General features: G+C 43.6%; 3 protein-coding genes across 6 annotated transcripts in view; 1 reads left to right on the top strand and 2 right to left on the bottom strand.

Annotated features, from left to right (window-relative positions):
* Positions 1-16,207, bottom strand: part of gpc5b (glypican 5b) — a 77,309-nt gene extending 61,102 nt beyond the window's left edge. The window contains exons 1-2 of one of the 3 annotated variants that reach the window (XM_071345382.1): positions 15,702-16,207; positions 9,673-9,834 (exon numbers count right to left, since the gene is read on the bottom strand). In XM_071345382.1, the coding sequence (XP_071201483.1) occupies positions 9,673-9,834; positions 15,702-15,867 (328 nt within the window). In that variant the 5' untranslated portion in view covers positions 15,868-16,207. The remainder of the gene's footprint in view (positions 1-9,672; positions 9,835-15,701) is intronic. The other 2 variants (XM_071345383.1, XM_071345381.1) reach the window with 2 other exon arrangements.
* A 4,220-nt stretch (positions 16,208-20,427) lies between these two features.
* On the top strand, positions 20,428-21,934 carry aqp12 (aquaporin 12). Of its 2 annotated transcripts, XM_071345379.1 has the most exons (3): positions 20,430-21,118; positions 21,293-21,409; positions 21,524-21,934. In XM_071345379.1, the coding sequence occupies exons 1-3, from the start codon at positions 20,524-20,526 to the stop codon at positions 21,643-21,645; spliced, it is 834 nt and encodes a 277-aa protein (XP_071201480.1). In that variant the 5' UTR covers positions 20,430-20,523; the 3' UTR covers positions 21,646-21,934. The 2 variants fall into 2 exon arrangements, with proteins under 2 accessions (XP_071201479.1, XP_071201480.1); XM_071345378.1 differs by having other exon boundaries at positions 20,428-21,118; positions 21,293-21,775.
* rpp21 (ribonuclease P 21 subunit) lies at positions 21,902-23,881 on the bottom strand. The gene is made up of 5 exons (XM_071345380.1): positions 23,521-23,881; positions 23,335-23,435; positions 23,069-23,151; positions 22,707-22,841; positions 21,902-22,351 (listed from the first exon to the last, which is right to left on the bottom strand). Exons 1-5 carry the CDS (start codon positions 23,575-23,577, stop codon positions 22,230-22,232), a joined length of 498 nt encoding a protein of 165 aa, XP_071201481.1. The 5' UTR covers positions 23,578-23,881; the 3' UTR covers positions 21,902-22,229.
* Positions 23,882-26,704: the final 2,823 nt, after the last annotated feature.

Here is a 26,704-nt window from a genome sequence, read left to right as displayed (position 1 = left end):
TGAACCTAACCCTTTACCCCAGGGGCACAACATTCACTGGGGACGGGGGGACATGACTCTCCCACATTCTGAAATTGCCTTTGTTTTGTCCCGTATCAACATAAGTAAATTAACTTGGTTCGTTTTTTGCCAGTTGATGTACCATTAAAGCTAGCCAAAAATTGGCTAACTTCAGATATTATTTTGCCCCAATCACAGTCAGTATAGCAACGTAACATTATTGATCTGTCAGTTTCCCTAGCTCATTCTCTACTTTTCACACTGACACGGTATAAACATATCTGCAGGCTTCACTGTCATGGTGCACAGTCAGTACACAACACTATGCTCATCATGTCTTAGAAGGATCAGATGGTTACACATTTTGTAGAATATTATAACAATCAGTGAATGGATACAAAGTTCCATCTTGATTTGATGAGTATGCCACAGTTTGGGATCTGGGAATAATGGTCATTTCAATTATTGAACCATTTATTATATTCTTGGATAATTTAATGTATAAATGTACGGCAAGGTATTTCTTTGTCATGCCTTATCTGAGCAGGTTTCCACTGCTCCAGAGACCAATGGCTGCGAGCTTTACACCACTCCAGCCGACGCTTGGCATTGCGCATGGTGAACTCGGTGAAACTCCTGCAGCAGTTCAGGATCCAAAACATCTGCAAACGGAACCCAGCACCTCTCCTCCGGCCCATACCCCTCCCACTCCACGAGGTACTGAAGGCCCCCCACCCGACGCCTCGAATCCAGGATGGAACGAACAATGTACGCCGGGGCCCCCTCGATGTCCAAAGGGGGCGGAGGGACCTCCCGCACCTCAGATTCCTGGAGCGGACCAGCCACCACCGGCCTGAGGAGAGACACATGGAACGAGGGGTTAATACGATAATCAGGGGGGAGTTGTAACCTATAACATACCTTGTTCACCCTCCTCAGGACTTTAAATGGCCCCACAAACCGAGGACCCAGCTTCCGGCAGGGCAGGCGGAGGGGCAGGTTATGGGTCGAGGGCCAGACCCGGTCCCCCGATGCGAACACCGGGGTCTCACTGCGGTGACGGTCCACGCTGGCTTTCTGACGACGAGCGGCTTGCTGGAGATGGACACGGGCGGCCTCCCATGTCTCCTCCGCGCGCCTAAACCATTCGTCCACCGCAGGAGTCTCGGTCTGACCCTGATGCCACGGTGCCAGAACCGGCTGGTACCCCAGTTCTGTGCCATCTCGGCCCAGGGCACAAACGCTGCCCACTCCCCCGGCCGGTCCTGGCAATAGGACCTCAGAAACCTGCCCACATCTTGATTGACTCTCTCTACCTGCCCGTTACTCTCGGGGTGAAAACCTGAGGTAAGGCTAATCGAGACCCCCAGACGTTCCATAAACGCCTTCCAAACTCTCGACGTGAACTGGGGACCCCGATCCGACACTATATCCTCAGGCACCCCGTAGTGCCGGAAGACGTGTGTGAACAGGGCCTCCACAGTCTGTAGGGCCGTAGGGAGACCAGGCAGAGGGAGGAGACGACAGGACTTAGAAAAACGATCCACAACGACCAGGATCGTGGTGTTTCCCTATGAGGGAGGAAGATCCATTAGGAAATCCACTGACAGATGTGACCAAGGTTATTGTGGAACGGGTATGGGATGTAACTTACCTCTGGGCAGGTGTCTCGGAGCATTACACTGGGCACACACCGAGCAGGAGGAGACATAAACCCTCACGTCCTTAGCCAAAGTGGGCCACCAGTACTTCCCAGTCAGATAGCGCACCGTCCGACTGATCCCCGGATGACCAGAGGAGGGAGAGGTATGGGCCCAAGAGATCAACTGGTCACGGACAGCAGACGGGACGTACATACGCCCAAGGGGACACTGGAGGGGAGCGGGCTCTGTACGCAACGCCTGCTCAATGTCCGCATCCAGATCCCACACGACCGGCGCTACCAGGCAGGAGGCCGGGAGTATGGGAGTCTGATCCATGGGTCGCTCCTCTGTGTCATACAGACAGTGTGTCTGCCTTCTTATTCTGGGAACCTGGTCTGTAGGACAGGGTAAACACAAAACGGGTAAAGAACATGGCCCACCTTGCCTGACGAGGATTCAGTCTCCTCGCTGCCCGGATGTACTCCAGGTTGTGGTGGTCAGTCCAGATGAGAAAAGGGTGTTTAGCCCCCCTCAATCCAATGTCTCCACGCTTTCAACGCTTTAACCACAGCCAACAACTCCCGGTCCCCCACATCATAGTTATGCTCCGCTGGGCTGAGCTTCTTCGAGAAGAAAGCACAGGGGCAGAGTTTCGGTGCCGTGTATGAGCGCTGTGAGAGCACGACTCCTATCCCAGCCTCGGACGCGTCCACCTCCACTATGAATGCCAAAGAGGGATCCGGATGGGCCAGCACTGGAGCCGAAGTAAACAGAGCTCTTAGTTGCCCAAAAGCCCTGTCCGCCTCAGCCAACCACCGCAACCTTACAGGATCCCCCTTCAGCAGTGAGGTAATGGGCGCAGCAATCTGGCCAAAACCCCAGATAAATCTCCGGTAGTAATTGGTGAACCCTAAAAATTGCTGCACCTCCTTTACCGTGGTGGGAGTCGGCCAATTACGCACGGCTGCAATGCGGTCACTCTCCATCTCCACCCCTGATGTGGAAATGCGATACCCTAGGAAGGAGACGGCCTGCTGAAAGAACAGGCATTTCTCAGCCTTGACGTACAGGTCATGCTCCAAAAGTCGTCCAAGTACCTTGCACACCAAGGACACATGTTCGGCGAGTGTAGCAGAGTAAATCAGAATGTCATCGATATAAACCACTACACCCTGCCCGTGAAGGTCCCTGAAAATCTCGTCTACAAAGGATTGGAAAGCTGATGGAGCATTCATCAACCCGTACGGCATGACGAGGTACTCATAATGCCCTGTGGTGGTACTGAACGCTGTCTTCCACTCCTCTCCCTCCCAGATACGCACTCCTGAGATCCAGTTTCGTGAAGAAGCGCGCCCCTTGCATTGACTCAATCGCCGTGGCGATAAGAGGTAGCGGGTAACTGTACCTCACCATGATTTGATTGAGACCTCTATCGTCAATGCACGGGCGTAAACCTCCATCCTTCATCTTCACAAAAAATTAACTTGAGGAGGCGGGTGAAGTAGAGGGTCGAATGTACCCCTGACGCAGGGATTCAGAGACATATGTATCCATAGCCACCGTCTCCACTTGCGACAGGGGATACACATGACTCCTGGGAAGCGCAGCGTCTGCCAGGAGATTTATCGCTCAATCCCCCCGTCGATGAGGTGGTAATTGAGTCGCCTTCTTTTTACAGAAGGCGAGAGCCAAATCGGCATATTCTGGGGGATGTGCACGGTGGAGACCTGGTCTGGACTTTCCACCGTGGTTGCACCAACAGAAACCCCTACACACCTCCCTGAGCACTCTCGCGACCACCCCATGAGAGCCCTCTGTTGCCAGGAAATAGTGGGGTTATGCAGAGCCAACCAAGGAAGGCCTAGTACCACAGGAAACGCAGGAGAGTCAATGAGAAAGAGACTGATCCTCTCCTCATGACTCCCCTGCATAACCATGGCCAAAGAGATGGTGGCCTCCTTGATTAGCCCGGACCCTAATGGTCGACTATCTAGAGCGTGTACCGGGAAGGGTCTAACTATAGGAAAAATGGGGATCCCTAACCTAATGGCTAATGCTCTGTCGATAAAATTCCCAGCTGCGTCCTCTCGTAGGCTGCATCGATAGTGGTCGATGAGGGCCCTGTCGTTCCAGACTGCTCCGGCAGCCAAGGTCCGGAATTCCAGGGCGAAGTCCTGGGTGCTCCTCGTTCCCTGTCTCAAATGGAAGAGCCTCTCCCCCGCCACTCTGCCCTCAGGTGGATGGTCGAAGACGGCCCTGAAGCGACGGGTGAACTCCTCAAAGTGGTCTGGCGCCGTGTCTCCTTCTCTCCATACGGCGTTTGCCCACTCCAGCGCTCTTCCTGTGAGGCAGGAGACGAGGGCGGCCACTCTCTCCCCTCCTGAGGGAGCTGGGTGCACAGTGGCCAGGGAGAGGTCCAGTTGTAACAAGAATCCCTGGCACTGTGCTGCCGTTCCATCATACTCCCTGGGAAGGGAGAGACGTATCCCACTGGAATTCTCTCCGGATGGAACAGGTGGACTTCCTGTCTCTCCCAGCGGTCCATGGTCTGGACAACGCGATCCATCATGGCACCAAGATGACATGGCCGAATGTTCCTGGACGCGCTCCTCGACTCCTCTAACCGGGGTACCTGCTCCTGCTGACTCCATTGGAGGTGTGTAATTCTGTCAAACGGGTGTATAAGAGGCGAAGTCAGGTGCAGGAGAGTAGCGTGAGGTAAACAGGCGCACTTTTATTTTAGTTCCAAAACGAGAGCACTACATAAATCAAATGCGCTCAAAACACAGAACATAACAAAAGTAAAGCGCGTAATAAGACACCACAATAACATGAAACAATTACACACAAAACATGATGGGAAACAGAGGGTTAAATACAAGTAGATTGATTGGGGAAATGAAAACCAGGTGTGTATGGAAGCAAGACAAGACAAATGGATATATGAAAAATGGAGCGGCAATGGCTAGTAAGCCGGTGACGTCGATCGCCGAACGCCGCCCGAACAAGGAGAGGAGCCGACTTCGGCGGTAGTCGTGACAGTAGTATATGGAGCTTTGGTGACAAAACGGATTGCACTGTGATAGACTGCATCCAATTTGCTGATTAGAGTGTTGGAGGCTATTTTATAAATGACAAGTCAAGGATCGGTAGGATAGTCAGTTTTACGAGGGTATGTTTGGCAGCATGAGTGAAGGATGCTTTGTTGGAAATAGGAAGCCGATTATAGATTTAATTTTGGAATTATTAATTAGGTTGGTTATCCTTCCACAATATCACAATGAATGGCAGAAATGTCAAGTCATGTATCACTAGATTTGATATATTACAAGATTACAGGTATACTGTGCAATTTGCATAAGGTCTGGATGCCTTATACAGAATACTGTATGACAAAAGGAGTCTATATTGAAAACATGCCCACGTCAGGGGAGATACCTATTTAGGCAATCCCTAGCTGCTGGGCTGCTCAGTCCTGGCCCTGGGGGTCTGCCGTACTGTTGGTTGAAACTCTGGCCTTGGCCTATCACACCTGAAACCAATAATGAATGTTTCACTAAGATCGTAAAGCTGAGTGGGGTGTGTTGGGTTGGGGCGCTGCAGTGCTGTGGACCCCTAGGGACAGGATGGGGTGGTCCAGCTATATTGTGTGCAAGTAAAAAGAGCTCTACAGTACTACTAGGCCTATGATATGAATTACAGTGCCCTCTGTAATTATTGGGACAGTGAACCCTTTTTTATTTTTTGGGGCTCTATATTACAAAAGTTTGGATTTGAAATCAAACAATGACTATGAAGTTAAAGTGCGGACTGTCAGCATTTTCCCCCCGGGTATTTTCATCCATATCAAGTGAACTGTTCAGCTGTATCTGAGTCTTCAATGACAGAACAGTGCCAATACCTCCTTCCTTAATGATGCACACAACAAGACAGTGGAGTGAGCAACACTAAGGAGTACCATGTCATGGGTTGGAAAAGATACAACTATTGCAGTTCAGTGGAATCTAATTTTCTACTGTCAATAAAACCAACTTGAGAAGACTTGCACCACCCTCCTACAATGTATGGGCAAATCCTCCATGCACAAAGCCAGCCACTGTCAGAGAATGTCCCACTCATGACCAGAACAGTCACAGTCTATGAGCATAGCCCAGGTTTAGTGGGCTGTGATGTTTCCCAGGTTGATAGGAAGTATTTACTCAAACTGTGGGAAAAGGAAGAGCTGGAGAGCAGCTGCAGGCTGAGGACTGAGAGGAGACCCTAATGAAAACATCCTGTACATACAGAGGGAGACCAGTAGGGACACTAATTAGCCCTTTACCATTTACAGCTCATACGCATAGCCTGACTGACTACTGTACTATTCTATTGTACAATTGGCCATACTAAACCCAAACCCTGTTTTTGAAAAAAAAAAAAAATCTTTTTTTCGTTTCCAACATCTCAACAACCCAGCTTTGGATAATTTGGTTAAATGGGATGAGTACACAGCCTAAAACTGAAATGGAGATTCTGGAACATGGTTCCAGGGTGTAGCACGGGCACTGTCCTGTCCCCGGCAAGCCAGTCAAGCTGCTCTGGAGGGCCTCTCTCTCTAATATGTCTACTGCTGGCTCATATAACCTAGGAGCTGACTGGAATCAAAGGGGCCCAGCAAGACATAGATGACTGTCAGGCAGTTTACAGTTTCCAGGGCCAAATGTATCCCTGTGTGACCAGCTTGGACTCACAGCCACGGGTATACCCCATACTCTGACACCAGGGCACCTGGATATGTAGCAAACTGGAGACTGAGATGGAGACAGAGGTAGGATCAGAGGTGCTACTCATATCATCCAAACTTCAAGAAACAATTCACTGATCATCACAGACATATGAAAGTGGAAAGGTCGTGAAATTGTGGTTGTTTTTTTCATGATTTACAGACACACAAAAACAGTAATTGAAATGTACGATGATAAATAATTTGACCATGCTCTGTCTGCATTCTTGAGTGTTTCCAACAAGAGGGCTGGTTCAGACATTGCCGTGTGTGGGACACAAACCATTTCCATGGGGTGCCTCTGGGTGCCCTTTACACAGACAGACGACAACCTACAACTGTAGTCTCATGTCAGGACAGACTCGTCCTCAGTCTTCTCAGTTTCACCCACATGCGTTTCCAATTATGTGTGCAAATCAGTTCCACAAGAGCCTGTCATGAAGGTTAAGCCACGCTGCAACTACCAATATAGAGTTACAGAGACAGAGTGACAGGCTTCCAATGACACACCAATGCAGGAACATATATATACTGTATATTCACACAAACACACACATACACACACAGCGCAGCAAATCGGGTGTGGGAACGACCGAGCTGTAAATGTGATACTGGTTCGCACCTCCAGGTTCCTGGACGGAAGCTGGAGATCTTAACCCTATGTGGGCCACAGACAGAGGGGGGGGGGCAGAGGTGAGCGATGACGGGAAGGTGTGCGATCAATAAGTCTCACTTTTCAAAACCAGGTGCACTGAATCAGGGATCTCCAACTCTTTTCCCTATGTGGACGTATCCTATCCTAGCAACGGTGTCCAAAACACAGGGGCATCGAGTGACAGGAAAGGGATTACTCAGGGATCATGTGATGAGCCCATGCTCATCTGTGATAGGTTCAGACCAGCAGCCTGGACAGGAGGGCATGCAGGTCATCAAGCACCATAACTGACTACTGAGTCCCAAGACTGCTATCCTGACTCCTGTCCTGGCCATGTCGTCCAGTCATGCTACAGGCTCCTTAATGGGGCAGATTGAAGGGGATATCCTAGGTCTCTGCAGTGCTGACCCCATATGCCCTGCCTGGACCCCATTCCCACCCCCAACACCCACATTGGGCCAAGACACACCCTGGTCATAAGTTTGAGCTTGGCAGGTTCTAAATGGCAAGATCAGTGTCATGTCTCTGCACCGCCTGGCCGGGTTGTGTCAGTCAGTCTGTCCAATCTACTCTAACCTCTGAGGGTTTCAACAAGTAGTGCTTAGGTACTTGGGTAAATGTGTAGTCTTTGGTGGTGGGCATGGAGTGAAGGGATACAGACCTGTACAGGCCCTGCAACAGTCTAAAGCCTAAATCAACTCAAGCTTATTTTGGCTGCTGAATGTTCATTGGGTGTTATGGCTCATTCTGAGCCTGGTCAAAATGAGGTTCAGATGTAACTCATGAATCTCATTTGTAACCATTAGTGTCCATCACATATTTCTCACAAGTGGATGGCAGGACCTTAGATCTTTTCCCAGAGACCAATTTGTAAGAGGCTTCAGAGGAGAGATGAAATGAAGCAGATGTCAGGGGGACCAGAGGGTAGCGTTTAAAGAAGTACTCAGTAGAGAGGGAATACAGCGGTAAACAAAATGCTGCGAACATTATATACACATTAAGAAGTACAGCAAAAGGCTAATGATCACATCTGAAAGTGATACAGAATGACAGCAAAATATGCAAATATTTCAGAGTGTACTTCCTCTGAAAGTGATACAGAATGACAGCAAAATATGCAAATATTTCAGAGTGTACTTCCTCTGAAAGTGATACAGGATGACAGCAAAATATGCAAATATTAACATTTCCGAGTGTACTTCCTCTGAACTCCAACTGCATAAGGTTTGAGGCACTTAAACACATTGTACACACAGCAGACATCCACAGAAACAGACACAAAACAAAAATAAATGTAAACACATATAAACACAAACACATAAATGTAAACTGCTATGATAATGCTTTGAGTGAAATGTTTGTTGTAATGAGATTCCTTATTCTAGAAGCCAATTAGATCAGGTTACCTCAGCAAACCCACTGCTGAAAGCCCAGTGAGCAGTGACCCGGCAGGCATCCTTAGAGGACACTGTCCACATCACTCACTGACATCATCTGTCTTTCAGCAGAGATAAAAGGCCCATAAAGCCTCCCTTTCTGAGAAGCCAGGGACCAGCAACCCAGCTTGCCTGACGACTCAAACTGAATTACTCCGCTGCTCTATCATTCGTTACATACTTCAGTCTGAGAGTGCAACCATTGAAGTCGTTTGTGTTGACATCAAAATCAGGGATATTGTACAAAACAATGTCATCAGCGATTGGATCTCTAACCACTCAGAGTATACATTTTCTAAACGTCTGGCCCAACACATCGGTTTCTGGGAGCAATCAAACGATCTAGAATGTATTTCCATTCTAGAAATAGTAGGGGAGGTACTCAGATCCAGACTCATTGCAGAGAAGAAACTAACGTCCGTGGGCGGGCATAGAGTTTGGCAGGAGCAAGGAGTTTGGGTAGCCAGGCAACCGCCCAGCAGCCCTCTCTGTGAAAAGCAGAGCAGGATAACCCCACTATTCTTCCCTCCCATTCAGGACATCTCGTTAGAGAGACAGATTGATTCAAATGTTAACACATCTCCAGGGATACTCAGTGAATGTAAACATTTTTCACTCCCTGTCTTTCATTGGTTCAGAACAAGACCTGCTGTGTATTCTCTACTCTACATGGCTGAATAGAGAGAGAGAGAGAAAGAGAGAAAGAGAGAAAGAGAGAGAGAGAGAGAGAGAAAGAGAGAGAAAGAGAGAGAAAGAGAGAGAAAGAGAGAGAAAGAGAGAGAAAGAGAGAGAAAGAGAGAGAGAGAGAGAGAAAGAGAGAGAGAGAGAGAGAGAGAGAGAGAGAGAGAGAGAGAGAGAGAGAGACACAGACATCCAGAAAGACAGAAAGCTATAGACAGATAGAGATACAGAGCGCAGTAGTCAAGTTATTAATTTCTCAATGTGAGGCCTGGCTAAATATTTGCTTTAAAAGCCAATATTGAATAGTACAAAACCAATATCAAATGCCACTGAAGTGGTTCTCAGTGAATCATGGCTCTCTCGGGATATCAGTGAATTCGTAACAACCTAACCATTAAGAAACTTCAATAGCAATTACATTTTTTGTTGAATATATTCTAACATCATCCCATGCCCCTCTCCTCGCCCTGTCCCACAGGCCCCCCATATCCTTACCCTGGAAGGCAGAGGAATGGCCCACAATGAGGTACTTGAGCTCAAAGCTGTAGGAACGGATGTTCTGGAGAGTCTCTCTGCGCACTGCTGCCTGGTAACTCTCCTCCATCTTGCGTGTGCAACATGACGGGCCTGGGTGCTTGCAGATCTGCAACTCACCATCTGGGAAAGAAGAGGAAACATATTACAACAACAAACCTGAGCATGACTAGAGAGGAAGAAGCAAAGCGAGAGGTTTTACTCCTCCCAAAATCTGTCCATAAAAACAAGCCCACATAGGGAGGAATGTCTGTATAGAGGTCAATGAGTGTTGAATTTGTTCAACAAAAAATGTAATTGCAATAGAAGTTGCTTAATGGTTAGGTTGTTACGAATTCACTGATAGAAGTGGACGCACGTGGCATTTCGGCAACTTTGAAAAAAAATTACTATATATCGGAGTTGTGATGTTGTCATAGAGCATGGACATTGCCATTGAGGTCTTTCACCATTTTAAAGTAGTCAACTGGGTGGGGATTCCTATGAGTTGGGAACAATCAGCCAATGAAGAAGAAGAAAATGGACTACCTTAAAATGGAGATAACCTCAATTGCACTGCCCATGCTGTCACAGACGCTATAATGGCACAGATACAGAGTTGAGTCCTCTATCTATCTCTATGGTCTGTTGGTCACACGAGTATCTGCCCTCTCATTGGCTAGAATGGTCCCACCTGATCTCGTCTCCTCCCGTTTGCCTCTCATCTGTGAGGCAATGTATTTCCATTGTTAGAGCTGTCACTTGACTATCTTGTCAATATAACAGACAATCTTTGACATGACACACCTCAACTGAGGTGTCAATATGAAATACATAGCTCAAGTGTGCTAGAAGCTTTGACCAAATGTTATTAATAATACTTACTCAAATAGTTTAATAAATAAATAGTGAATAAATGGTTCCAACACATTATTTCTCTACACTTATTTCTCATGGGCATCTACACTGAGTGTACAAAACATTAGGAACACCTACTCTTTCCATGACAGACTGACCATGTGAATTCAGGTGAAAGCTATGATCGCTTATTGATGTCACTTGTTAAATCTGCTTCAATCAGTGTAGATGAAGGGGAGGAGAAAGTTTAAAGAAGGATTTTTAACCCTTGAGACAATTGAGACATGGATTGTGTATGTGTGCCATTCAGAGGGTGACTGGGCAAGGCAAAAGTTTTAAGTGTCTTTGGATGGGGTATGGTAGTAGGTGCCAGGCGCACCAGTTTGAGTTTGTCATGAATTTCAACGCTGCTGGGTTTTTCATGCTCAACAGTTTCCCATGTGTATCAAGAATGGTCCCCCACCCAAAGGACACCCAACCAACTTGACACAACTGTGGGAAGCATTGGAGTCAACATGAGCCAGCATCCCTGTGGAATGCTTTCGACACCTTGTAGAGTCCATACCCTGACGAATTGAGGCTCTTTGAAGGCAAAAAGGGATGCAACTCAATGTTAGGAAGGTGTTCCTAATGTTTTGTACACTCAGTGTATACTGTATTCAAGTTCCCTTTGGGTTAGCAAAGAGTCCCCTAATACAATCTCATTTGGATGAGGTCCAGGGTGACCCTGGCACCCCTTAGCCCCTCTAGCCGATGTCCTCGCTCACCTCCCCACTCCCCTCCATCCCCCCCGAGCTGGCTCACCATCAGCTTGATCTCCCATATGAAACTAATACACCAGCATGTGAAAGTGGAGCCAGGAACGAGAGAGAGAGAGAAAGAGCTTCAGAAATAGACTTTGGCTATCCGGCCAGACCTTGCTGAATCAAAGTCCAGATACAAGAGCTCCAACGGTGCAGAGAGAGGAAGATGCAGAAGGAAACGGAGCGATGCAGCTGAGTTTAAACTCACCAGAGTTAACATGCTTAAAAACTCAACCAGGCCTAAATCATTGGACGTGTCAATCATGACAGCATTGTGTGAACAAATCAATCATGTGACTGATGACAGGTGATGTAGACTTACATGCACTGGATGTTCTGTTGTTCAAGTATTAAAATGTTATCACAGTTGTGTGAAATAGCAATGTCTGTCTGGTCCTCGCAAGTATGGCTTTTCTCAGGCTCAGAAGCCCCCAATACAACCACTGCATGTTCATATTACTTAAAAGTAAGTCTTAAACAGTAAACAGTAAATCTCACATATCTTTCAATCCCACTTATGAGGACAGAATTGGAGGTGAGCTGAGCGATGAGGAGGACAGGACACAGTGTCATACACATTCACAGCAAGCTCCTGAGAGGGGGTTGAGAGGCAGTGAAAGCGTGAGGATTCATGATTACCGTACTCGTCTCGTGTGTGAGGAATCTGACATTGACAAGCTACTGTAAACCAAGCTGAAGAACAGCTGATTGGGATCACGAGATGGGAAAAAGCAGGCCCCTTCCCAATCCCCACTGCCACCACCACATGCCCTACACTACTGGGCATCGGCAGCACAGGGGTGAATAACATCTTCCACAACCCACCCATCCATCCACCCCTCAATGTGATCACCCTCTAAATGAATACGAGCATCTTATTCTATTTTTTGTGCTTCCTCTACCTGCTAAACTTTCTACCCAACTTATGCAAACAATGTGTGTGACCTTTAATAAGGATGAGGGCAAACAGCAGTGAAAGGAAAGGGGCTCAGGGTGCTAACAGACAAAGCCCAGTGTCTCCTCAGCTGTTGGAGTCAGCCCTCATTTGTCCCAGAATGCATTGCTGTGGCTGGATTCAGTGTCTGTGACACTTTCCCCCAAGGACAAGATGTTATGCATGCACTGTACATTAAAATACCACAGCGCAAGTGATAGACACTGCAGAGGGATACAGGAACAGGGGGCTTATTAAGACTGAAATAAATCAGTTAAACACTGGGGTACTTTCCAAAAGGCACAGTGATCATACAATACCACACATGAATATACAGTGCATATATAAAGTCTACAACCCCCCTAGGATTTCTTTACATTTTATTTTGTTAATTGTATGTCAATGATCTACACAAAATACTATGTAAGTAGAAGAAAAATACATGAAAAATAAAACACAAATATACCTTGATTAGATAAGTATTCCCCCTCATGTGTAAATACATGTTAGAAACCCATTTGTCAGCAATTACAGCTGTGAGTCTTATAAGAGCTTTGCACATCTGTATTGTGCGATATTTGCTATTTATTCTTTTTAAATTCTTCAACCTCTGTTAAAGTATTAGGGATCATGGCAAGACAACCATTTTCAAGACGTGCCATAGATTCTCAAGCATATTTAAGTCGAAAATATAACTTGGCCACTCAGGAACACTCTTCTTGGTAAGCAACTGAAGTGTAGATTTTGCTTTGTGTTGTAGGTCATTGTCCTGCTGAAAGGTGAATTCCTTTTTTGAAGCAGGTGCTTAGCTGGATTTTGCCTGTGCTTAGCTCCATCCTGTTTCTTTTCATCCTGAAAAACTCCCTATGCTTGAAAATAGAGGCAGTTGCTCAGTGATGTGTTGTGTTGGAATTGCCCCAAACATAAGGATTTGCATTTTGACCAAAAAGTGTATTCCTTTGCATAGTTTTTTTGCAGTATTACTTTAGTGTCTTGCACTTATTCTGTATATTTGTATTCTTCTTTTCACTCTGTCATTTAGGCCATTGAACTCTGTAGATGTTTAAAATCACCAATGGCCTCATGATGACATCTCTAATTAGTTTCCTTCCTGTCCTCAAGCTCAGTTCAGAAGGACGACTGCATCATTTTTGTGTCTGAGTGGTTTAATACATCATCCACAGTATAATTATTAACTTGACCATGCTTAAAGATACATTTTTATTTTTTAACTAGGCAAGTCAGATAAGAACAAATTCTTATTTTCAATGACAGCCTGGTCAAACCCTACACCAGACAACACTGGGCCAATTGTGCGCTGCCCAATGGGACTCCCAAACACAGCTGGATGTAATACAGCCCAGGATTGAACCAGGGTCTGTAGGGCCTCTAGCACTGAGATGCAGTGTCTTAGACCGCTGCACCACTCGGGAGCCCTAATATTCAATGTCTGATTTGCTATTGTTACCCATCTACCAATCACTGAGGCTTTTCGAAAAGCTCCCTGGTCTTTGTAGTTGAATCTGTGCTTGAAATTCAATACTTGACTGAGGGACCTTACAGATGTTGCATGTATGTGGGACAGAGGAAGGGGTAGTCATTCAAAAATAATTATTTCACACAGACTGAATCCATATAACTTATTATGTGATTTGTTAAGCCAAATTTTACTTCTGAACTAATTTAGGCTTGCCTAAACAAAGGTGAATACTTGTGCAATTACTATATTTTTGTTATTCAAATTTTATTACTTTGTAAAAATGTGTAGAATTTTCTTTTCACTTTGACATTATGGAATATTTTGTGTATTTTTAATATTTATTTGGATTTTTTTTTGTTGACATTATGGAATAAATCAATGAAAAAATATTACAATGAAATCTATTTAAATCCCACTTTGTAACACAACAAAACATTTTAAAAGTTCAAGGAGGTGTAGACTTTCTATTAGTGGTAGAAAAAGTACCCAATTGTCATACTTGAGTAAAAGTAAAGATACCTTAATAGAAAAGGACTCAAGTAAAAGCGAAAGTCACACAGTAAAATAATAAAAGTAAAAGTCTAAAAGTATTTGGTTTTAAATATACTTAAGTATCAATTTCTTTTCTAAAATTCCTTATATAAGCAAACCAGAGGGCCCAATTTTCTTTTTTTTCTTTTATCTACGTGTGCCATTGAGACAACATGAAATTGATATGCAAAACAACAAGTTTGTACCCCATAAAAGGCGAAGTATAAAGTATAGCCATGATGTTCGAGCAGGACAAGCAGTCTATTAAACCTATTGACCTGTATATGTACTGTAGATGATCACACACAACACGCAGCTCAGTTATTGTGGCCCCTGGGGCTCAGGCCACTTGATCTGACCAATATAAATGAGGAGAGAGAGACAGAGAGAGAGACAGAGAGAATATTTTCTGTGCATTTGTGTATTTATTTGGTTTTAATGGGATATTTGATTATGATACTATCTCCAAACTAAATTGCAAAATGGTTTTGACTCACACTTCATATTAAGGTATACTTAAAAATATTTATGAAGGTGCTTCTAACTTTCAAGTTGTTTATAATCTGTTCAGTAGGTGTTTAGTTTATACACCTTTAACAAACAATTATTGAACATTGGTTGAAATTGTGTGAATGGTTTTTGGTGTTTGCCAAATTATGAGCTGATATAACTGCAATGTTATTGATTATGACAGTTATGGCCATTGCATTCATATAATAAGCTCAGTATTTGAAAAGCAAAAAAATAAGAGATCATGACTCTTGGGACTCACGTCCAGTTCTTGGAATCATGGTCTATACACAAAGATACAGCATTAACTATTAGGCCTACTTGCTAGAAAGGTTTGCTTGAATCTTTCTCTTGAATCTTTGTTACAGTTTTTGCTCATTTTGCCATCCATCACCTAACCTATAACATTTGCATTGGCATATCTCTGTCTGATGTAGCCGGAAAAGATATTCGGATCAGGAGGATGACATGCACTAATGTGAAAAGGAAATGTAATTTCAGTATCAGACAGAAAACTTGAGTAAGCTTGCAATGCATTTGTGCGAGTTTTGACAATGTGAACGATCCTAAGAGCGCATTACTGCTGTCACTACCAATGAAGATAGTCTATACGTCATTGTTCACTATGTTTATTTGTCCTATTCACAGTACAGGGAACCATGTGTAAGCTTTTACATGAGTATGAACTTCATTTTTTCTCAAAAATTAACAGGCTAAATGACACTTAACATTAATGTAAACAAATTGTACATTTCTAGGATTTTGAGGTATCAATACCTTAAGAAAAAGAATGGAAAAGAAACGGGTGCACCGCACGCACAGGTGCACAAGCGACGGGAATCTGGCTCCTGGACACAACATGTGTTAGGACTTGCTAGATCAAGTGCGCACTAACCTGTTCCAGGTGCCTCGGGGACCCATTTCAACGAGCCGATCTGGCGCAATTGGAAAGCCGTTTTAACCTCATGGCAACTGTGCGCTCCTGCACCAGAAGCTCCAAATAGTACAACTGTTACCCAAATCAACCAAAAGTCAACGCGTTGGAGTATCCTTCGGAACATTGCACCATTTCAATCAGATAGACTATGAATGTATCCTGGCAGTGGTATGGCCGTTTGTAAAAGTAGCACAATAGGCTATTAAAGTAGCCAAATACAATCCCAAAACAAATTCGCTGTCCTTATCAACTGCATCGATCTGTTAAAATGTCACATTCTTGGGGCTGTTCAATAGAGCGCACGACGTTTACACTCTAAGTAGGCTATCCACTTAAAATCCATGCGCTTCAGAAAGTGCAACACCGTTCTTTGGTAGGTTACAGCTGCGCGCTCGCTCGCTCTCTCTCTCTGAATATAACACACACGCACACATACACACCGTGCAAACCAACCTACATTATTGAAATGCTCGGTCTGAAACATCACACACAAGACAGCAAAAAAACATTTCAGTTTCTTCAGAAAGTGTTCACACCCCTTGACGTTTCACACTTTTTGTTGTGTTCCAGCCTGAATTGAAAATGTATTCGATTTTGATTTTGCGTCACTGATCAACACACAATAACCCATAATGTCAAACTGAATTGTTTTCAGAAATTGTTACAAATGAAAAACAAATGAAAAGCTGAAATCTCGAGTCAAAAATAATTCAAATCCTTTGTTATGGCAAGCCTAAATAGAGTTAGGAGTAAAAATGTGCTTAGCAAGTCACATAATAAATTGCATGGATTAACTCTGTGTGCAATAATGGTGTTAACATGATTTTTGAATGACTACCCCAGCTCTGTACCCCACACATACAATTAAATAAAGTTAAATACATATATATTTTTTTTATTAAACAAAATATCTGTAAGGTCGCTCAGTCGAGCAGTGAATTGCAAGCACAGATTCAACGACAAAGACTAGAGGTTTTCCAATGCCTCGAAAGAAGTGCACCTATTGGTAGATGGGTTAAAATAAAAAAGCAGACATTGAATATCCCTTTGAGTATGGGGAAGTTATTAATTACACTTTGGATGGTGTATCAATAATCCCAGTCACTACAAAGATACAAGAGTTCTTCCTAACCCAGTTAACGGAGAAGAAGGAAACCGCTCAGGGATTTCACCATGAAGCCAATTATGATTTTAAAACCGTTACGGAGTTAAATGTCTGTGATAGGAGAAAACTGAGGATGCATCAACAACATTGTAGTTACTCCACAATACTAACCTAAATGACAGACTGAAAAGAAGGAAGCCTGTACAGAATAAAAATATTCAAAAACATTTTGTAATAAAGCACTAAAGTAATAATGCTTTAGAGGTCTCGTCTGTCCTTTTGCAGCAATTACAGCCTTGAGTCTTCTTGGGTATGACGCTACAAGCTTGGCACACCTGTATTTGGGGAGTTTCTCCCATTCTTCTCTGCAGATCCTCTCAAGCTCTGTCAGGTTGAATGAGGAGCGTCGCTGCACAGCTATTTTCAGGTCTCTCCAGAGATGTTTGATCAGGTTCAAGTCCGGGCTCTGGCTGGGCCACTCAAGGACATTCAGACACTTGTCCCGAAGCCTCCCCTGCATTGTCTTGGCTGTGTGCTTTGTCTTGTTGGAAGGTGAACCTTCATCCCAGTCTGAGGTTCTGAGCGCACTGGAGCAGGTTTTCATCAAGGATCTCTCTGTACTTTGCTCCATTCATCTTTGCCTCGATCCTGACTAGTCTCCCAGTCCCTGCTGCTGAAAAACATCCCCACAGCATGAGGCTGCCACCACCATGCTTCACCATAGGGATGGTGCCAGGTTTCCTCCAGACGTGAAGCTTGGCATTCAGGCCAAAGAGTTCAATCTTGGTTTCATCAGACCAGAGAATCTTGTTTCTCATGTTCTGAGAGTCTTTAGGTGACTTTTGGCAAACTCCAAGCGGACTATCATGTGTATTTTACTGTGGAGTGGCTTCCATCAAGGCCCTTCTCCCCCGATTGCTCATTTTGGCTGGGTGGCCAGCTCTAGGAAGTCTTGGTGGTTCTAAACTTCTTCCATTTAAGAATGATGGAGGCCACTGTGTTCTTTGGGCCTTTCAATGCTGCAGAAATTTGTTGGTACCCTTCCCCACATCTGTGCCACAAAACAAACCTGTCTCAGAGCTCTAAGGACAATTTCTGGCTTGGTTTTTGCTCTGACTTGCACTGTCAACTGTGGAACCTTATATAGAGAGGTGTGTGCCTTTCCAAATCATGTCCACCAATTGAATATACCACAGGTAGACTCCAATGAAGTTGTAGAAACATCTCAAGGATGATTAATGGAAACAGGATGCACCTGTTATTTTATTGTATTTTTTGCAAAAATGTCTAAAAACCTGTTCTTGCTTTGTCATTATGGGGTATTGTGTGTAGAGGGATGAATGAAAAAAATATTTAATCAATTTTAAAATAAGTCTGAATAGTTTCCGAATGCACTGTATATATTGTAACGACCCTGGGTTTATAAGCGCGGAAATCGACTCTGCCACATGAGCATGCTTTTGCGGCACAGTCGATAGCGCGCCGGACTTCGGGCTAGGAGGTGGAGGGTTCAAGACCTGCTCCCTACTGTTTCATTACATTGGTGTCAGAAGTGGGATCGGACCTCGCATCCACGACAGTGCGTGTGCTTGGCCGGTGAGCGCGTTCCTGTAAGACGTAGAGTCGCAAGCTAGCGCGAGGACGCGCTCTTTGAAAGGAGGGAGTAGTGTAACGACCCTGGGTTTATAAGCGCGGAAATCGACTCTGCCACATGAGCATGCTTTTGCGGCACAGTCGATAGCGCGCCGGACTTCGGGCTAGAAGGTCGAGGGTTCGAGACCTGCTCCCTGCCTGTTTCATTACAATATGCATGTCCAGCCTGCAGGGGTTTATCTAAAATGGAACACTGCGCCCACCATGTGGTCTTAAGTGGAATATGCGTTGTAAAAGCAGTCATGCCATGCCGTAACTTCAAGGACTGATATCATCATTATCGATGTATTAACTTGTGTTCGCATTCATAGGTAAATTGACATCTCAAATAAAGCCAGTAGCAGAGCTAGGCAAAACATCTGCCCCGTGTGAGGCTCGAACTCACGACCTTCAGATTATGAGACTGACGCGCTGCCTACTGCGCCAACGAGGCTCGAACGTACAAAAGGAGTGGGCTGAACTTGTAACACTTCCAAATATTTCGGACAATTTTATTTTCGAAGGTGGGCAAATCAGTCATTTTTAGTTACACGCCTTAACATTACGGTCAGTGCTGTCTGGGATCATTGAGAGGTTCCTAACCTTAACCATAACACTGACCGTAACCATTTTAAGTGTAAACTTTAATGGCTACTGTAGGGTCCCGGCAGTGGTGTAAAGTACTTAAACTACCTTAAAGTACTACTTAAGCAGTTTTTGGGGGGTATCTCTACTTTTCTATTCTTGTTTTAGTCAACTTTGACTTTTACTTCACTACATTCTTAAAGAAAATAATGTACTTTTTACTCCATACATTTTCCTTGGCACCCAAAAGTACTCGTTACATTGATAGGAAAATGGTCAAATTCACACACTTATCAAGAGAACATCTCTTGTCATCCTTACTGCCTCTGATCTGGAGGACTCACTAAACACAAATGTTTCGTTAAATGGTGTCTGAGTGTTGCAGTGTGCTATCCGTAAATTTAAAAAACAAGAAAACCGTGCCATCTGGTTTGCTTAATATAAGGAATTTGAAATGGTTTATACTTATACTTTTACTGTTGATACTTAAGTACATTTTAGCAATTCCATTTACAATTGATACTTAAGTACATTTAAAACCAAATACTTTTAGACTTTTACTCAAGTACATTTAAAACCAAATACTTTTAGACTTTTACTCAAGTAGTAATTTACTGGGTGGCTATCACTTTTACTTGAGTCATTTTCTATTACAGTATCTTGACAATTAGGCACTTATTCCACCCCTGGTTCCCAGATAGCACGGACCTTAACGGTGCACTTATATTACAATGCAATTATTCCTGTAAGTACAAGGTTAGACAAGGGTTAAGGAGGATTAGACTGAACAGTACGAAAAATAATGAAAACGTATGCACTCACTATATTGTAAGTCGCACTGGATAGGAGTGTCTACATTGGTCTGCTAAATTACTAAAATGTTAAATGAACATAGATTGACATATGGCAGAATAAATAGTCAATAAATAAGATTCAATAAATATACTTCTTTATGGAATAGCTAAGCCAATTTCGTGTGAGAATGCCACTTCAGTGGTCCAAGAAGATAAAGTAAGCTTACTGAAACTATACATTCATCAGTCAACCAATACACAGTCTCTACTAAATGTTCCACGTTCCGATTTAGTTGCCTAGAGTCTGGGCCTGAGAGTAATACACATAGATAAGAAGAGGAGAAACTGAATCAAAGTAAGGTATATTCTTTAGTGGGATCAGACCAGGTAACAATACTTTTTTTCTTGGTATCAATAAACTATATATTTGGTTTAAGTTACAGTAGTCCTTTGCCCTTATCAATGGGGCAAAGCCACTTCCCTGACCTTGAGAAGGGAAATGTGTATTTTGGCAGGTGGTGTGGGATGAAAAGCTGGTGTTTCTGTGATAAGAAAAACGCTTCTCCATGTGCCACGTTGTCACAATCACACAGACAGCAAACTGAGCAACAAGTCATACATTGTGTGAGCAGAACCAGCAAGGTGTAGTATCATCTGTGAACCTATGTCTGGACTCAATGTCACCCTTGGTTACTTTCTCGCTGTTGTGGTGTTTGGTGCAGCCTTTAGAACCCTTTTCAGAAAATGGCCTCGTTTGAGCGTTGCAGCAGAGTTTCCGGCCTCGTTTGTGCTGGTGGCATGCTGGCTGGAGGTGCAGACCATTAAAGAGGTGGGCGAGTGGGCAGGAGGACTGGGTCCAGACGTGACTCTAACCATACTGTTTTTAGTGCTGCTGACCCATGGTGTGATCTGTGCCGGAGCCACTGGAAACCCCTCCCTGACTCTGATGAATTTCCTGCTGCTGGAGACCCATACTCTGCCCACTCTGCTGGCTCTGGCTGCTCAGTTCCTGGGGGCACACCTGGCTCTGCTTGGGGCTGGCTACTACTGGGCCCTGGAGCTTAACGACATGCACATGATCAAGAACCTGATGTCAAGGGAGTGCAGCACAGCCCTGCGTGTCTCCCTGGTGCAGGGGGTCATTTCTGAGTGTGTGTGTGCATTCATCTTTTATCTGATATACCTCAGCCTGAAACGTCGCTCTGCGCTGATTCGGGTTCCTCTCGTTGCAGCTGTGCTCACCTTCTTCTCCCATTCAGGTAAGTAGCCCATCATGACAATCATGCCTCTAACTTAAAGATTTCAGTAAAGTTGCATAGGCCTATATGCTGTTTTCTTTGTTATATCTGTGCGTCAGAAAAACATCTGTTTTTGCAGATGATCACTGAATTAATAAGTTCATGATCGGAGAACTCATCTTCTTTGTATTTCAGCCAGTGATTATACCATGGCTTTCCTGAACCCCTCCCTGGCCTATGGCCTTACCTTCTACTGTCCCGGGTTCACCTTTACGGAGTACTCAGTGGTCTACTGGCTTGGGCCCATTTTTGGTAAGTCAAACAACATTTTTGTTACATACAAACACCTGATAAAAAAAGGCTTTATCTTTGACAATGAGGCTTATGTTGCTTATGTAGCTGGTAATACAGATATCCTCTTTTCAGGAATGACCCTTGCCCTTCTCCTGTACATGGGCCACATTCCTAGGATTTTTACCAAGAACCTGCTGTATTCCCAGAAAACCCGCTTCCGTGTGCCAAAGGGGGAGGGAGATAAAAAAAAGTGAAAGAATATAAAAATCATCCACCTCAGCTGAGGCAATAACGGACCTAAGAGTGCATTAGGAACGCAATGCTCAATTTTGTTCTTGGGATGTTTCATTATGCACTGAGCACTATATTCAACAGCTGATTCTCTCCTTAGGTTAGACTGACAAAAAGGAATGTGCTATAGAATAATAAGATCTGTACATGTATGATACAATTTCATATCTCATGTACAACCTGTGTTCTTTCAGAAGTAATATATCAATTGAAAATAACTATTTTAAATAAACATGTGTATTAAACATTTAACATTGGTTGTCATTCCTGAACTTACTGTACATTGTGAACAAGTTGAGGTATACACAAAACTCAATCCATCCATTTTTTTTGCATTTTTACCAACCTCAACCAATTACAACTATAATTCATTACAGAAATACCACTGATGTAATGCTAATAGGTTGTCACCAGCAAAAAAAACACAGCAAAAAAAGAAAATATGCTAATATTTAAAAAATTAAAAAATGAAATTGTTGAAAATATGTGTCAATACCACACAAAGAAGCTATGTCCAGTTGTGACTAGGCTACCGAGGCCACAGGGCTCAGGTTTTGGGCTTTGATGGAGACACCTGGTGCTGGGTAGAGGAAGGCCCTGTAGAGGATTTCTGAGATACGGGTCCATCAGCTTTCTCCTTCTGCAACTCTTTAGTGGAGTGACCTTGTTCTGCAAAACAGAAAGGACAAATGTTAAACAGCATGGCCTCCCTCTGAGATGGATGAAAAGTGGCATAAAGAAAAAGCAAACTTTTGAGATGAAAATGTAACAAATGTGAAGCTGAATTTTAATACACCTGCGTTGGAAATAATGAATATATTATCTTTCCCCACATAGCCAACATGCAATTTATACCAGTGCCATGCGTACAAGACTATCTGCGGAAATCAGAGAAGGCATTAACACGCAGTCACACTACTAAAAACTCTTAATTCACATATGCATGACGGTACTTAGTTGTCCCGCGCCTCACTAATATGAACCATAACTGTAATGTAGTTGAGTTGTCTCAGGGTAACCTCACCTGGCTGTGATTGGTTCTCCAGCTGGGCCTCAGGCTGGTCCACCCACAGGCGATGCTCCGGATTGTTAAGGAACCTCTTGCTCTGTCCACAGCTGAGACACTGCAGCACAGTCATGCGGTTTCTGTACTTAATCCCTTAAGAGAATAAAGCATGGGTTACATGTAATGACATTGGACTCTCACTCAGTACTTTCAAAATCTCATCATGAGATACAAATGTCTCCAACTGCTAGATACAACCATAACTCTGTTTTCATCTGTGTTTGTATTGAGAAGGACTAGAATGACAATTAAATAGCTTGCAACAATGTGTTAGCTTTGATTAGGTGGCTGATGAGCCATCTATTTAGTTATATACTTACTTCTCTGTCTGGCTGTGGCAGTTACTCCTGGGACCAACAAAGAGCAGCACTTCTTACATAATGCTCTTTTCACTGCGGGGTCTCTATAAAGATGTCAATAACATTCTAGTCATGCCCTAGTTGTCATCATTGTAGCAGACATGTTTCAAACTGATCATTTCTGTCATGTATTCTTAACGTGACATGAGTTGCAACCTTTATTGATGCAAATGTAAGCACATATTTTTCTTACAAGAGTTTCTATGATATTGTTATAGTCTACTCACTGTCTCAGCACCAAACGTTTTGCAATGGTCTTCTGAGTGAAGCAGTAAAAACGAGCCAATTCCACATTCTCAGGGGTTTGAGACAAAACACAGTGTGCAGCCTGCAAGAAATCAATATCACATGAAACCACTATCTGTGCAAATCAGTTAGCAAAATATAAAGTACTAGAAATCAATAAAACGTACCTGATATAGAAAGTTTAGTCTTTGATAGGCTTCCTTGTCTTTCAAGTTTGCTGCCATTACATAGATGTGGATTGCTATGCTAAGTTAGCCTGCTAGCTTCTAACTATGTAGGCTAGCTAGCTAGTTATATGTATCCCCAGAATGCTAAGTAGCTACCTAACAGGCAACAGGAAAATATGTAACCTCAAATTCAGCTAGCTTCACAAGCTTCTAGTTAGCTAGCTAGCTAGATAAATCCTCTGATCAGCCTCTGAACCAGGGGGCCAGGGTGCTTTTACTGTCTTGTGGATTTTATATGGCAGTTGACAACCAACTTTATGGTGCATTACCGCCACCAACTGGACTGGAGTGTGCACCAGAGACAGGGAAGGACTAAATCCTACCTAATATTCTCGTCTCCCTAAGGAAACAAAATACATAATTAAATACTACATCCCCTGAAGATTTCCCCAGCAGTTCACTTAACATTGGCTCTTCAACCCCATTACACCTTAAATATAATAACATTCTCTCCCTTTCCCTCCCATATTGCTGGCACTGAAATATAACGTGTTCCACTGTCTCCATCTCCTCCTGACAATGATCACACCTCCCAATATGATGTTTTCCTACCAATTTCAATGTACTGTGGAGTCTTGTGACCCAGTCTCAGCCTTGTGATTATACTTTCCCCCCTTCTCTCTCGACCTGAGGACCTCCTTGCCCATCACCTTTCCTGAGTCTTATACAGGTGTCTTCCCTTTCCCACAACACTTGCCCTTCTTTTTTAAACACTGTTTTTATTAACCACTTGGCTTCTGCTTTACTGATTGACAATTCCATCTCAACATTAGGATGTTTAAAATCCTGCTTGGCGAGAACATCCATCTCTTCATTCCCCTCTAAATCCCCTCTACTCCCACATGAACTGGTACCTAGAAGAACATGACAAATACCCCCATGTCTCACCCTATACAAGCACTGTAAAACCTCATACAATACATACTGTTTGCTCTGAGACACACATTAATTTAAGCGCATCAGTGCTGCACAGGAGTCAGAGCAGATAACTACCCTGTCTGGCCTCACCTCCTCCACCCACTCTGCAGCCAAGAGTATGGCCAGCAACACCCTTGTGTAAACCGATACGTTTTCCGTTGCTCTTTTTGTCACTGCCACCTTAAACTAAGGAACGCTAAAAGCTGCACCTGTCCACGCAGTTTAAGGGCCTGAGATCCATCAGTGAATATATTCAAGAAAGCATAGTACTGTGTTCTTAAATGTTCACTTACAACTGAATATACTTCTTCCTCAACAGTTCTTACCCTCTCAAGCATCCCTAAAACTATACTAAATATATTTTCATCACCAATTAATTGATTAAAACACAGTTTTGCAATGAAGGTATACAATAGCGTCAAGAGCACTCTGTAGTGCAGCGCCGGAGGACAACTGGTTACCTTCCTCCTCTGGGTATATTGACTTCAATACAAAACCGAGGAGCCTTCCAGAGGACGTCCGCCAACCTATCAGAGCTCTTGCAGCATGAACTGATTCCACCCAATCAAAAGATCAGAGAATGAATCTAGTACTGAAGGCATAAGCTACAGCTAGCTAGCACCGCAGTGCATAAAATGTCGTGAGTAGTTGACTCAAAGAGAGAGAGACAATAGTTGAACATTTTTTTAAAGTTCAGGAGAAGCGAGAGAGAAAGCTAGCTATATTTAGTATTTTTTGTTCACTTAGCTAGCAAATGCAACTAGCTAGTTTAGCCTACTCAAACACCCAGCTCAAACAGAGGAATGCTATGTTAGCTAGCTGGTTATAGCTATCCAAGACTGGAACTCTTCCAAGTCAAGGTGTCACGATTGTTATAATAAGTGGACCAAAGCGCAGCGTGATCTGGGTTCCACATCTTTTTATTACTAAGTGAAACTCACAGCAAAACAAAAAATCTCCACCGAAACGTGACGCTAACAATAGTGCTAACAGGCAACTGTCCATAGTCAAGAACCCACAAAGGGGAAATGGCTGCCTAAATATGATCCCCAATCAGAGACATCGACAAACAGCTGCCTCTGATTGGGAACCATACCTGGCCAACATAGAAACATAATCCCCTAGATGACCCACCTCTAGTCACATCCCGACCTAACCAACATAGAGAATAAAAAGCTCTCTATGGTCAGGGCGTGACACAAGGTAAGCTTTTGGTTAAATTAATTTATTGCCACCTGTCTATTTATGGAAAAATTGCCCTGATTAACTCCTTAGTCATATCTCAGTTTACTCACTTACTTATGGCGCTGCCCTACTCCTGATGATTCGTTTTTCAAATCATATGAGCAAAAAATATTTTGCTTTATCTGGGACGCTAAACCAGACAAAATAAAACGAGCCTATCTATATAATGAATCTGAATTGGGTGGGTTGAGATTATTAAATATAAAAGCACTAAACCTCTCTCTAAAAGCTTCACTCATTCAAAAGTTTTATTTGAACCCTAAATTGTTCTCAAGTAGGTTACTAAGAAAAGTGCATCCATTGTTTAAAAATTGCCTTTTTGCCTTTGTGCAGATTGCCATGTCTCATTTTCGATTACTTGAAAATTATACTTTTTTCAAAGTATCTGTCTTTTTCAAACAAGCATTGCAGAGCTGGCTACAATATCAATTTCATCCCCCTGAAAAGATAGAACAAATATTACAACAAATATTATGGCTGAACTCAAATGTGCTGGTTGATAAAATACCTGTATTTATGGGAAAGATGTTCGAAAAGGGTATTTTGTTCTTAAATGATATTGTAAATTGTAATGGTAGAGTTATGTCCTTCATGGAGTTATCAGAATTGTATGGGAAGGTCTGCTCAATCCAAGAGTACAACCAATTGATTACAGCATTGCCCCAAAAATGGAGGAGGCGGGTGGCAGCGGGAGGAGGTAGGGAAATGGTCTGTCTGCCCAATATAAAGGATCAAAACTGGCGGAGGAATAAAAATAGCATAAATAAGAAAGTATACCAGTTTCATTTGAGGACCAGGATGTTAACAACTGTGCCATACAGATTGCAAAATAGTTGGGAAGAGATTTTTGATGTACCGATTCCATGGTACAGGGTGTATATATATATATATATAAAACAACTCAAGATTCAAGATTTCATGCTTTTCAGCTAACATTATTATATAGAATTCTTGCCACCAA

Source organism: Salvelinus alpinus, chromosome 16 (genome assembly GCF_045679555.1).
Source record: "Salvelinus alpinus chromosome 16, SLU_Salpinus.1, whole genome shotgun sequence".
Lineage (NCBI taxonomy): Eukaryota > Metazoa > Chordata > Actinopteri > Salmoniformes > Salmonidae > Salvelinus > Salvelinus alpinus.
The sequence above is the reverse complement of the archived record's forward strand: the minus strand, read 5'-3'. Positions and strand labels throughout refer to the sequence as shown.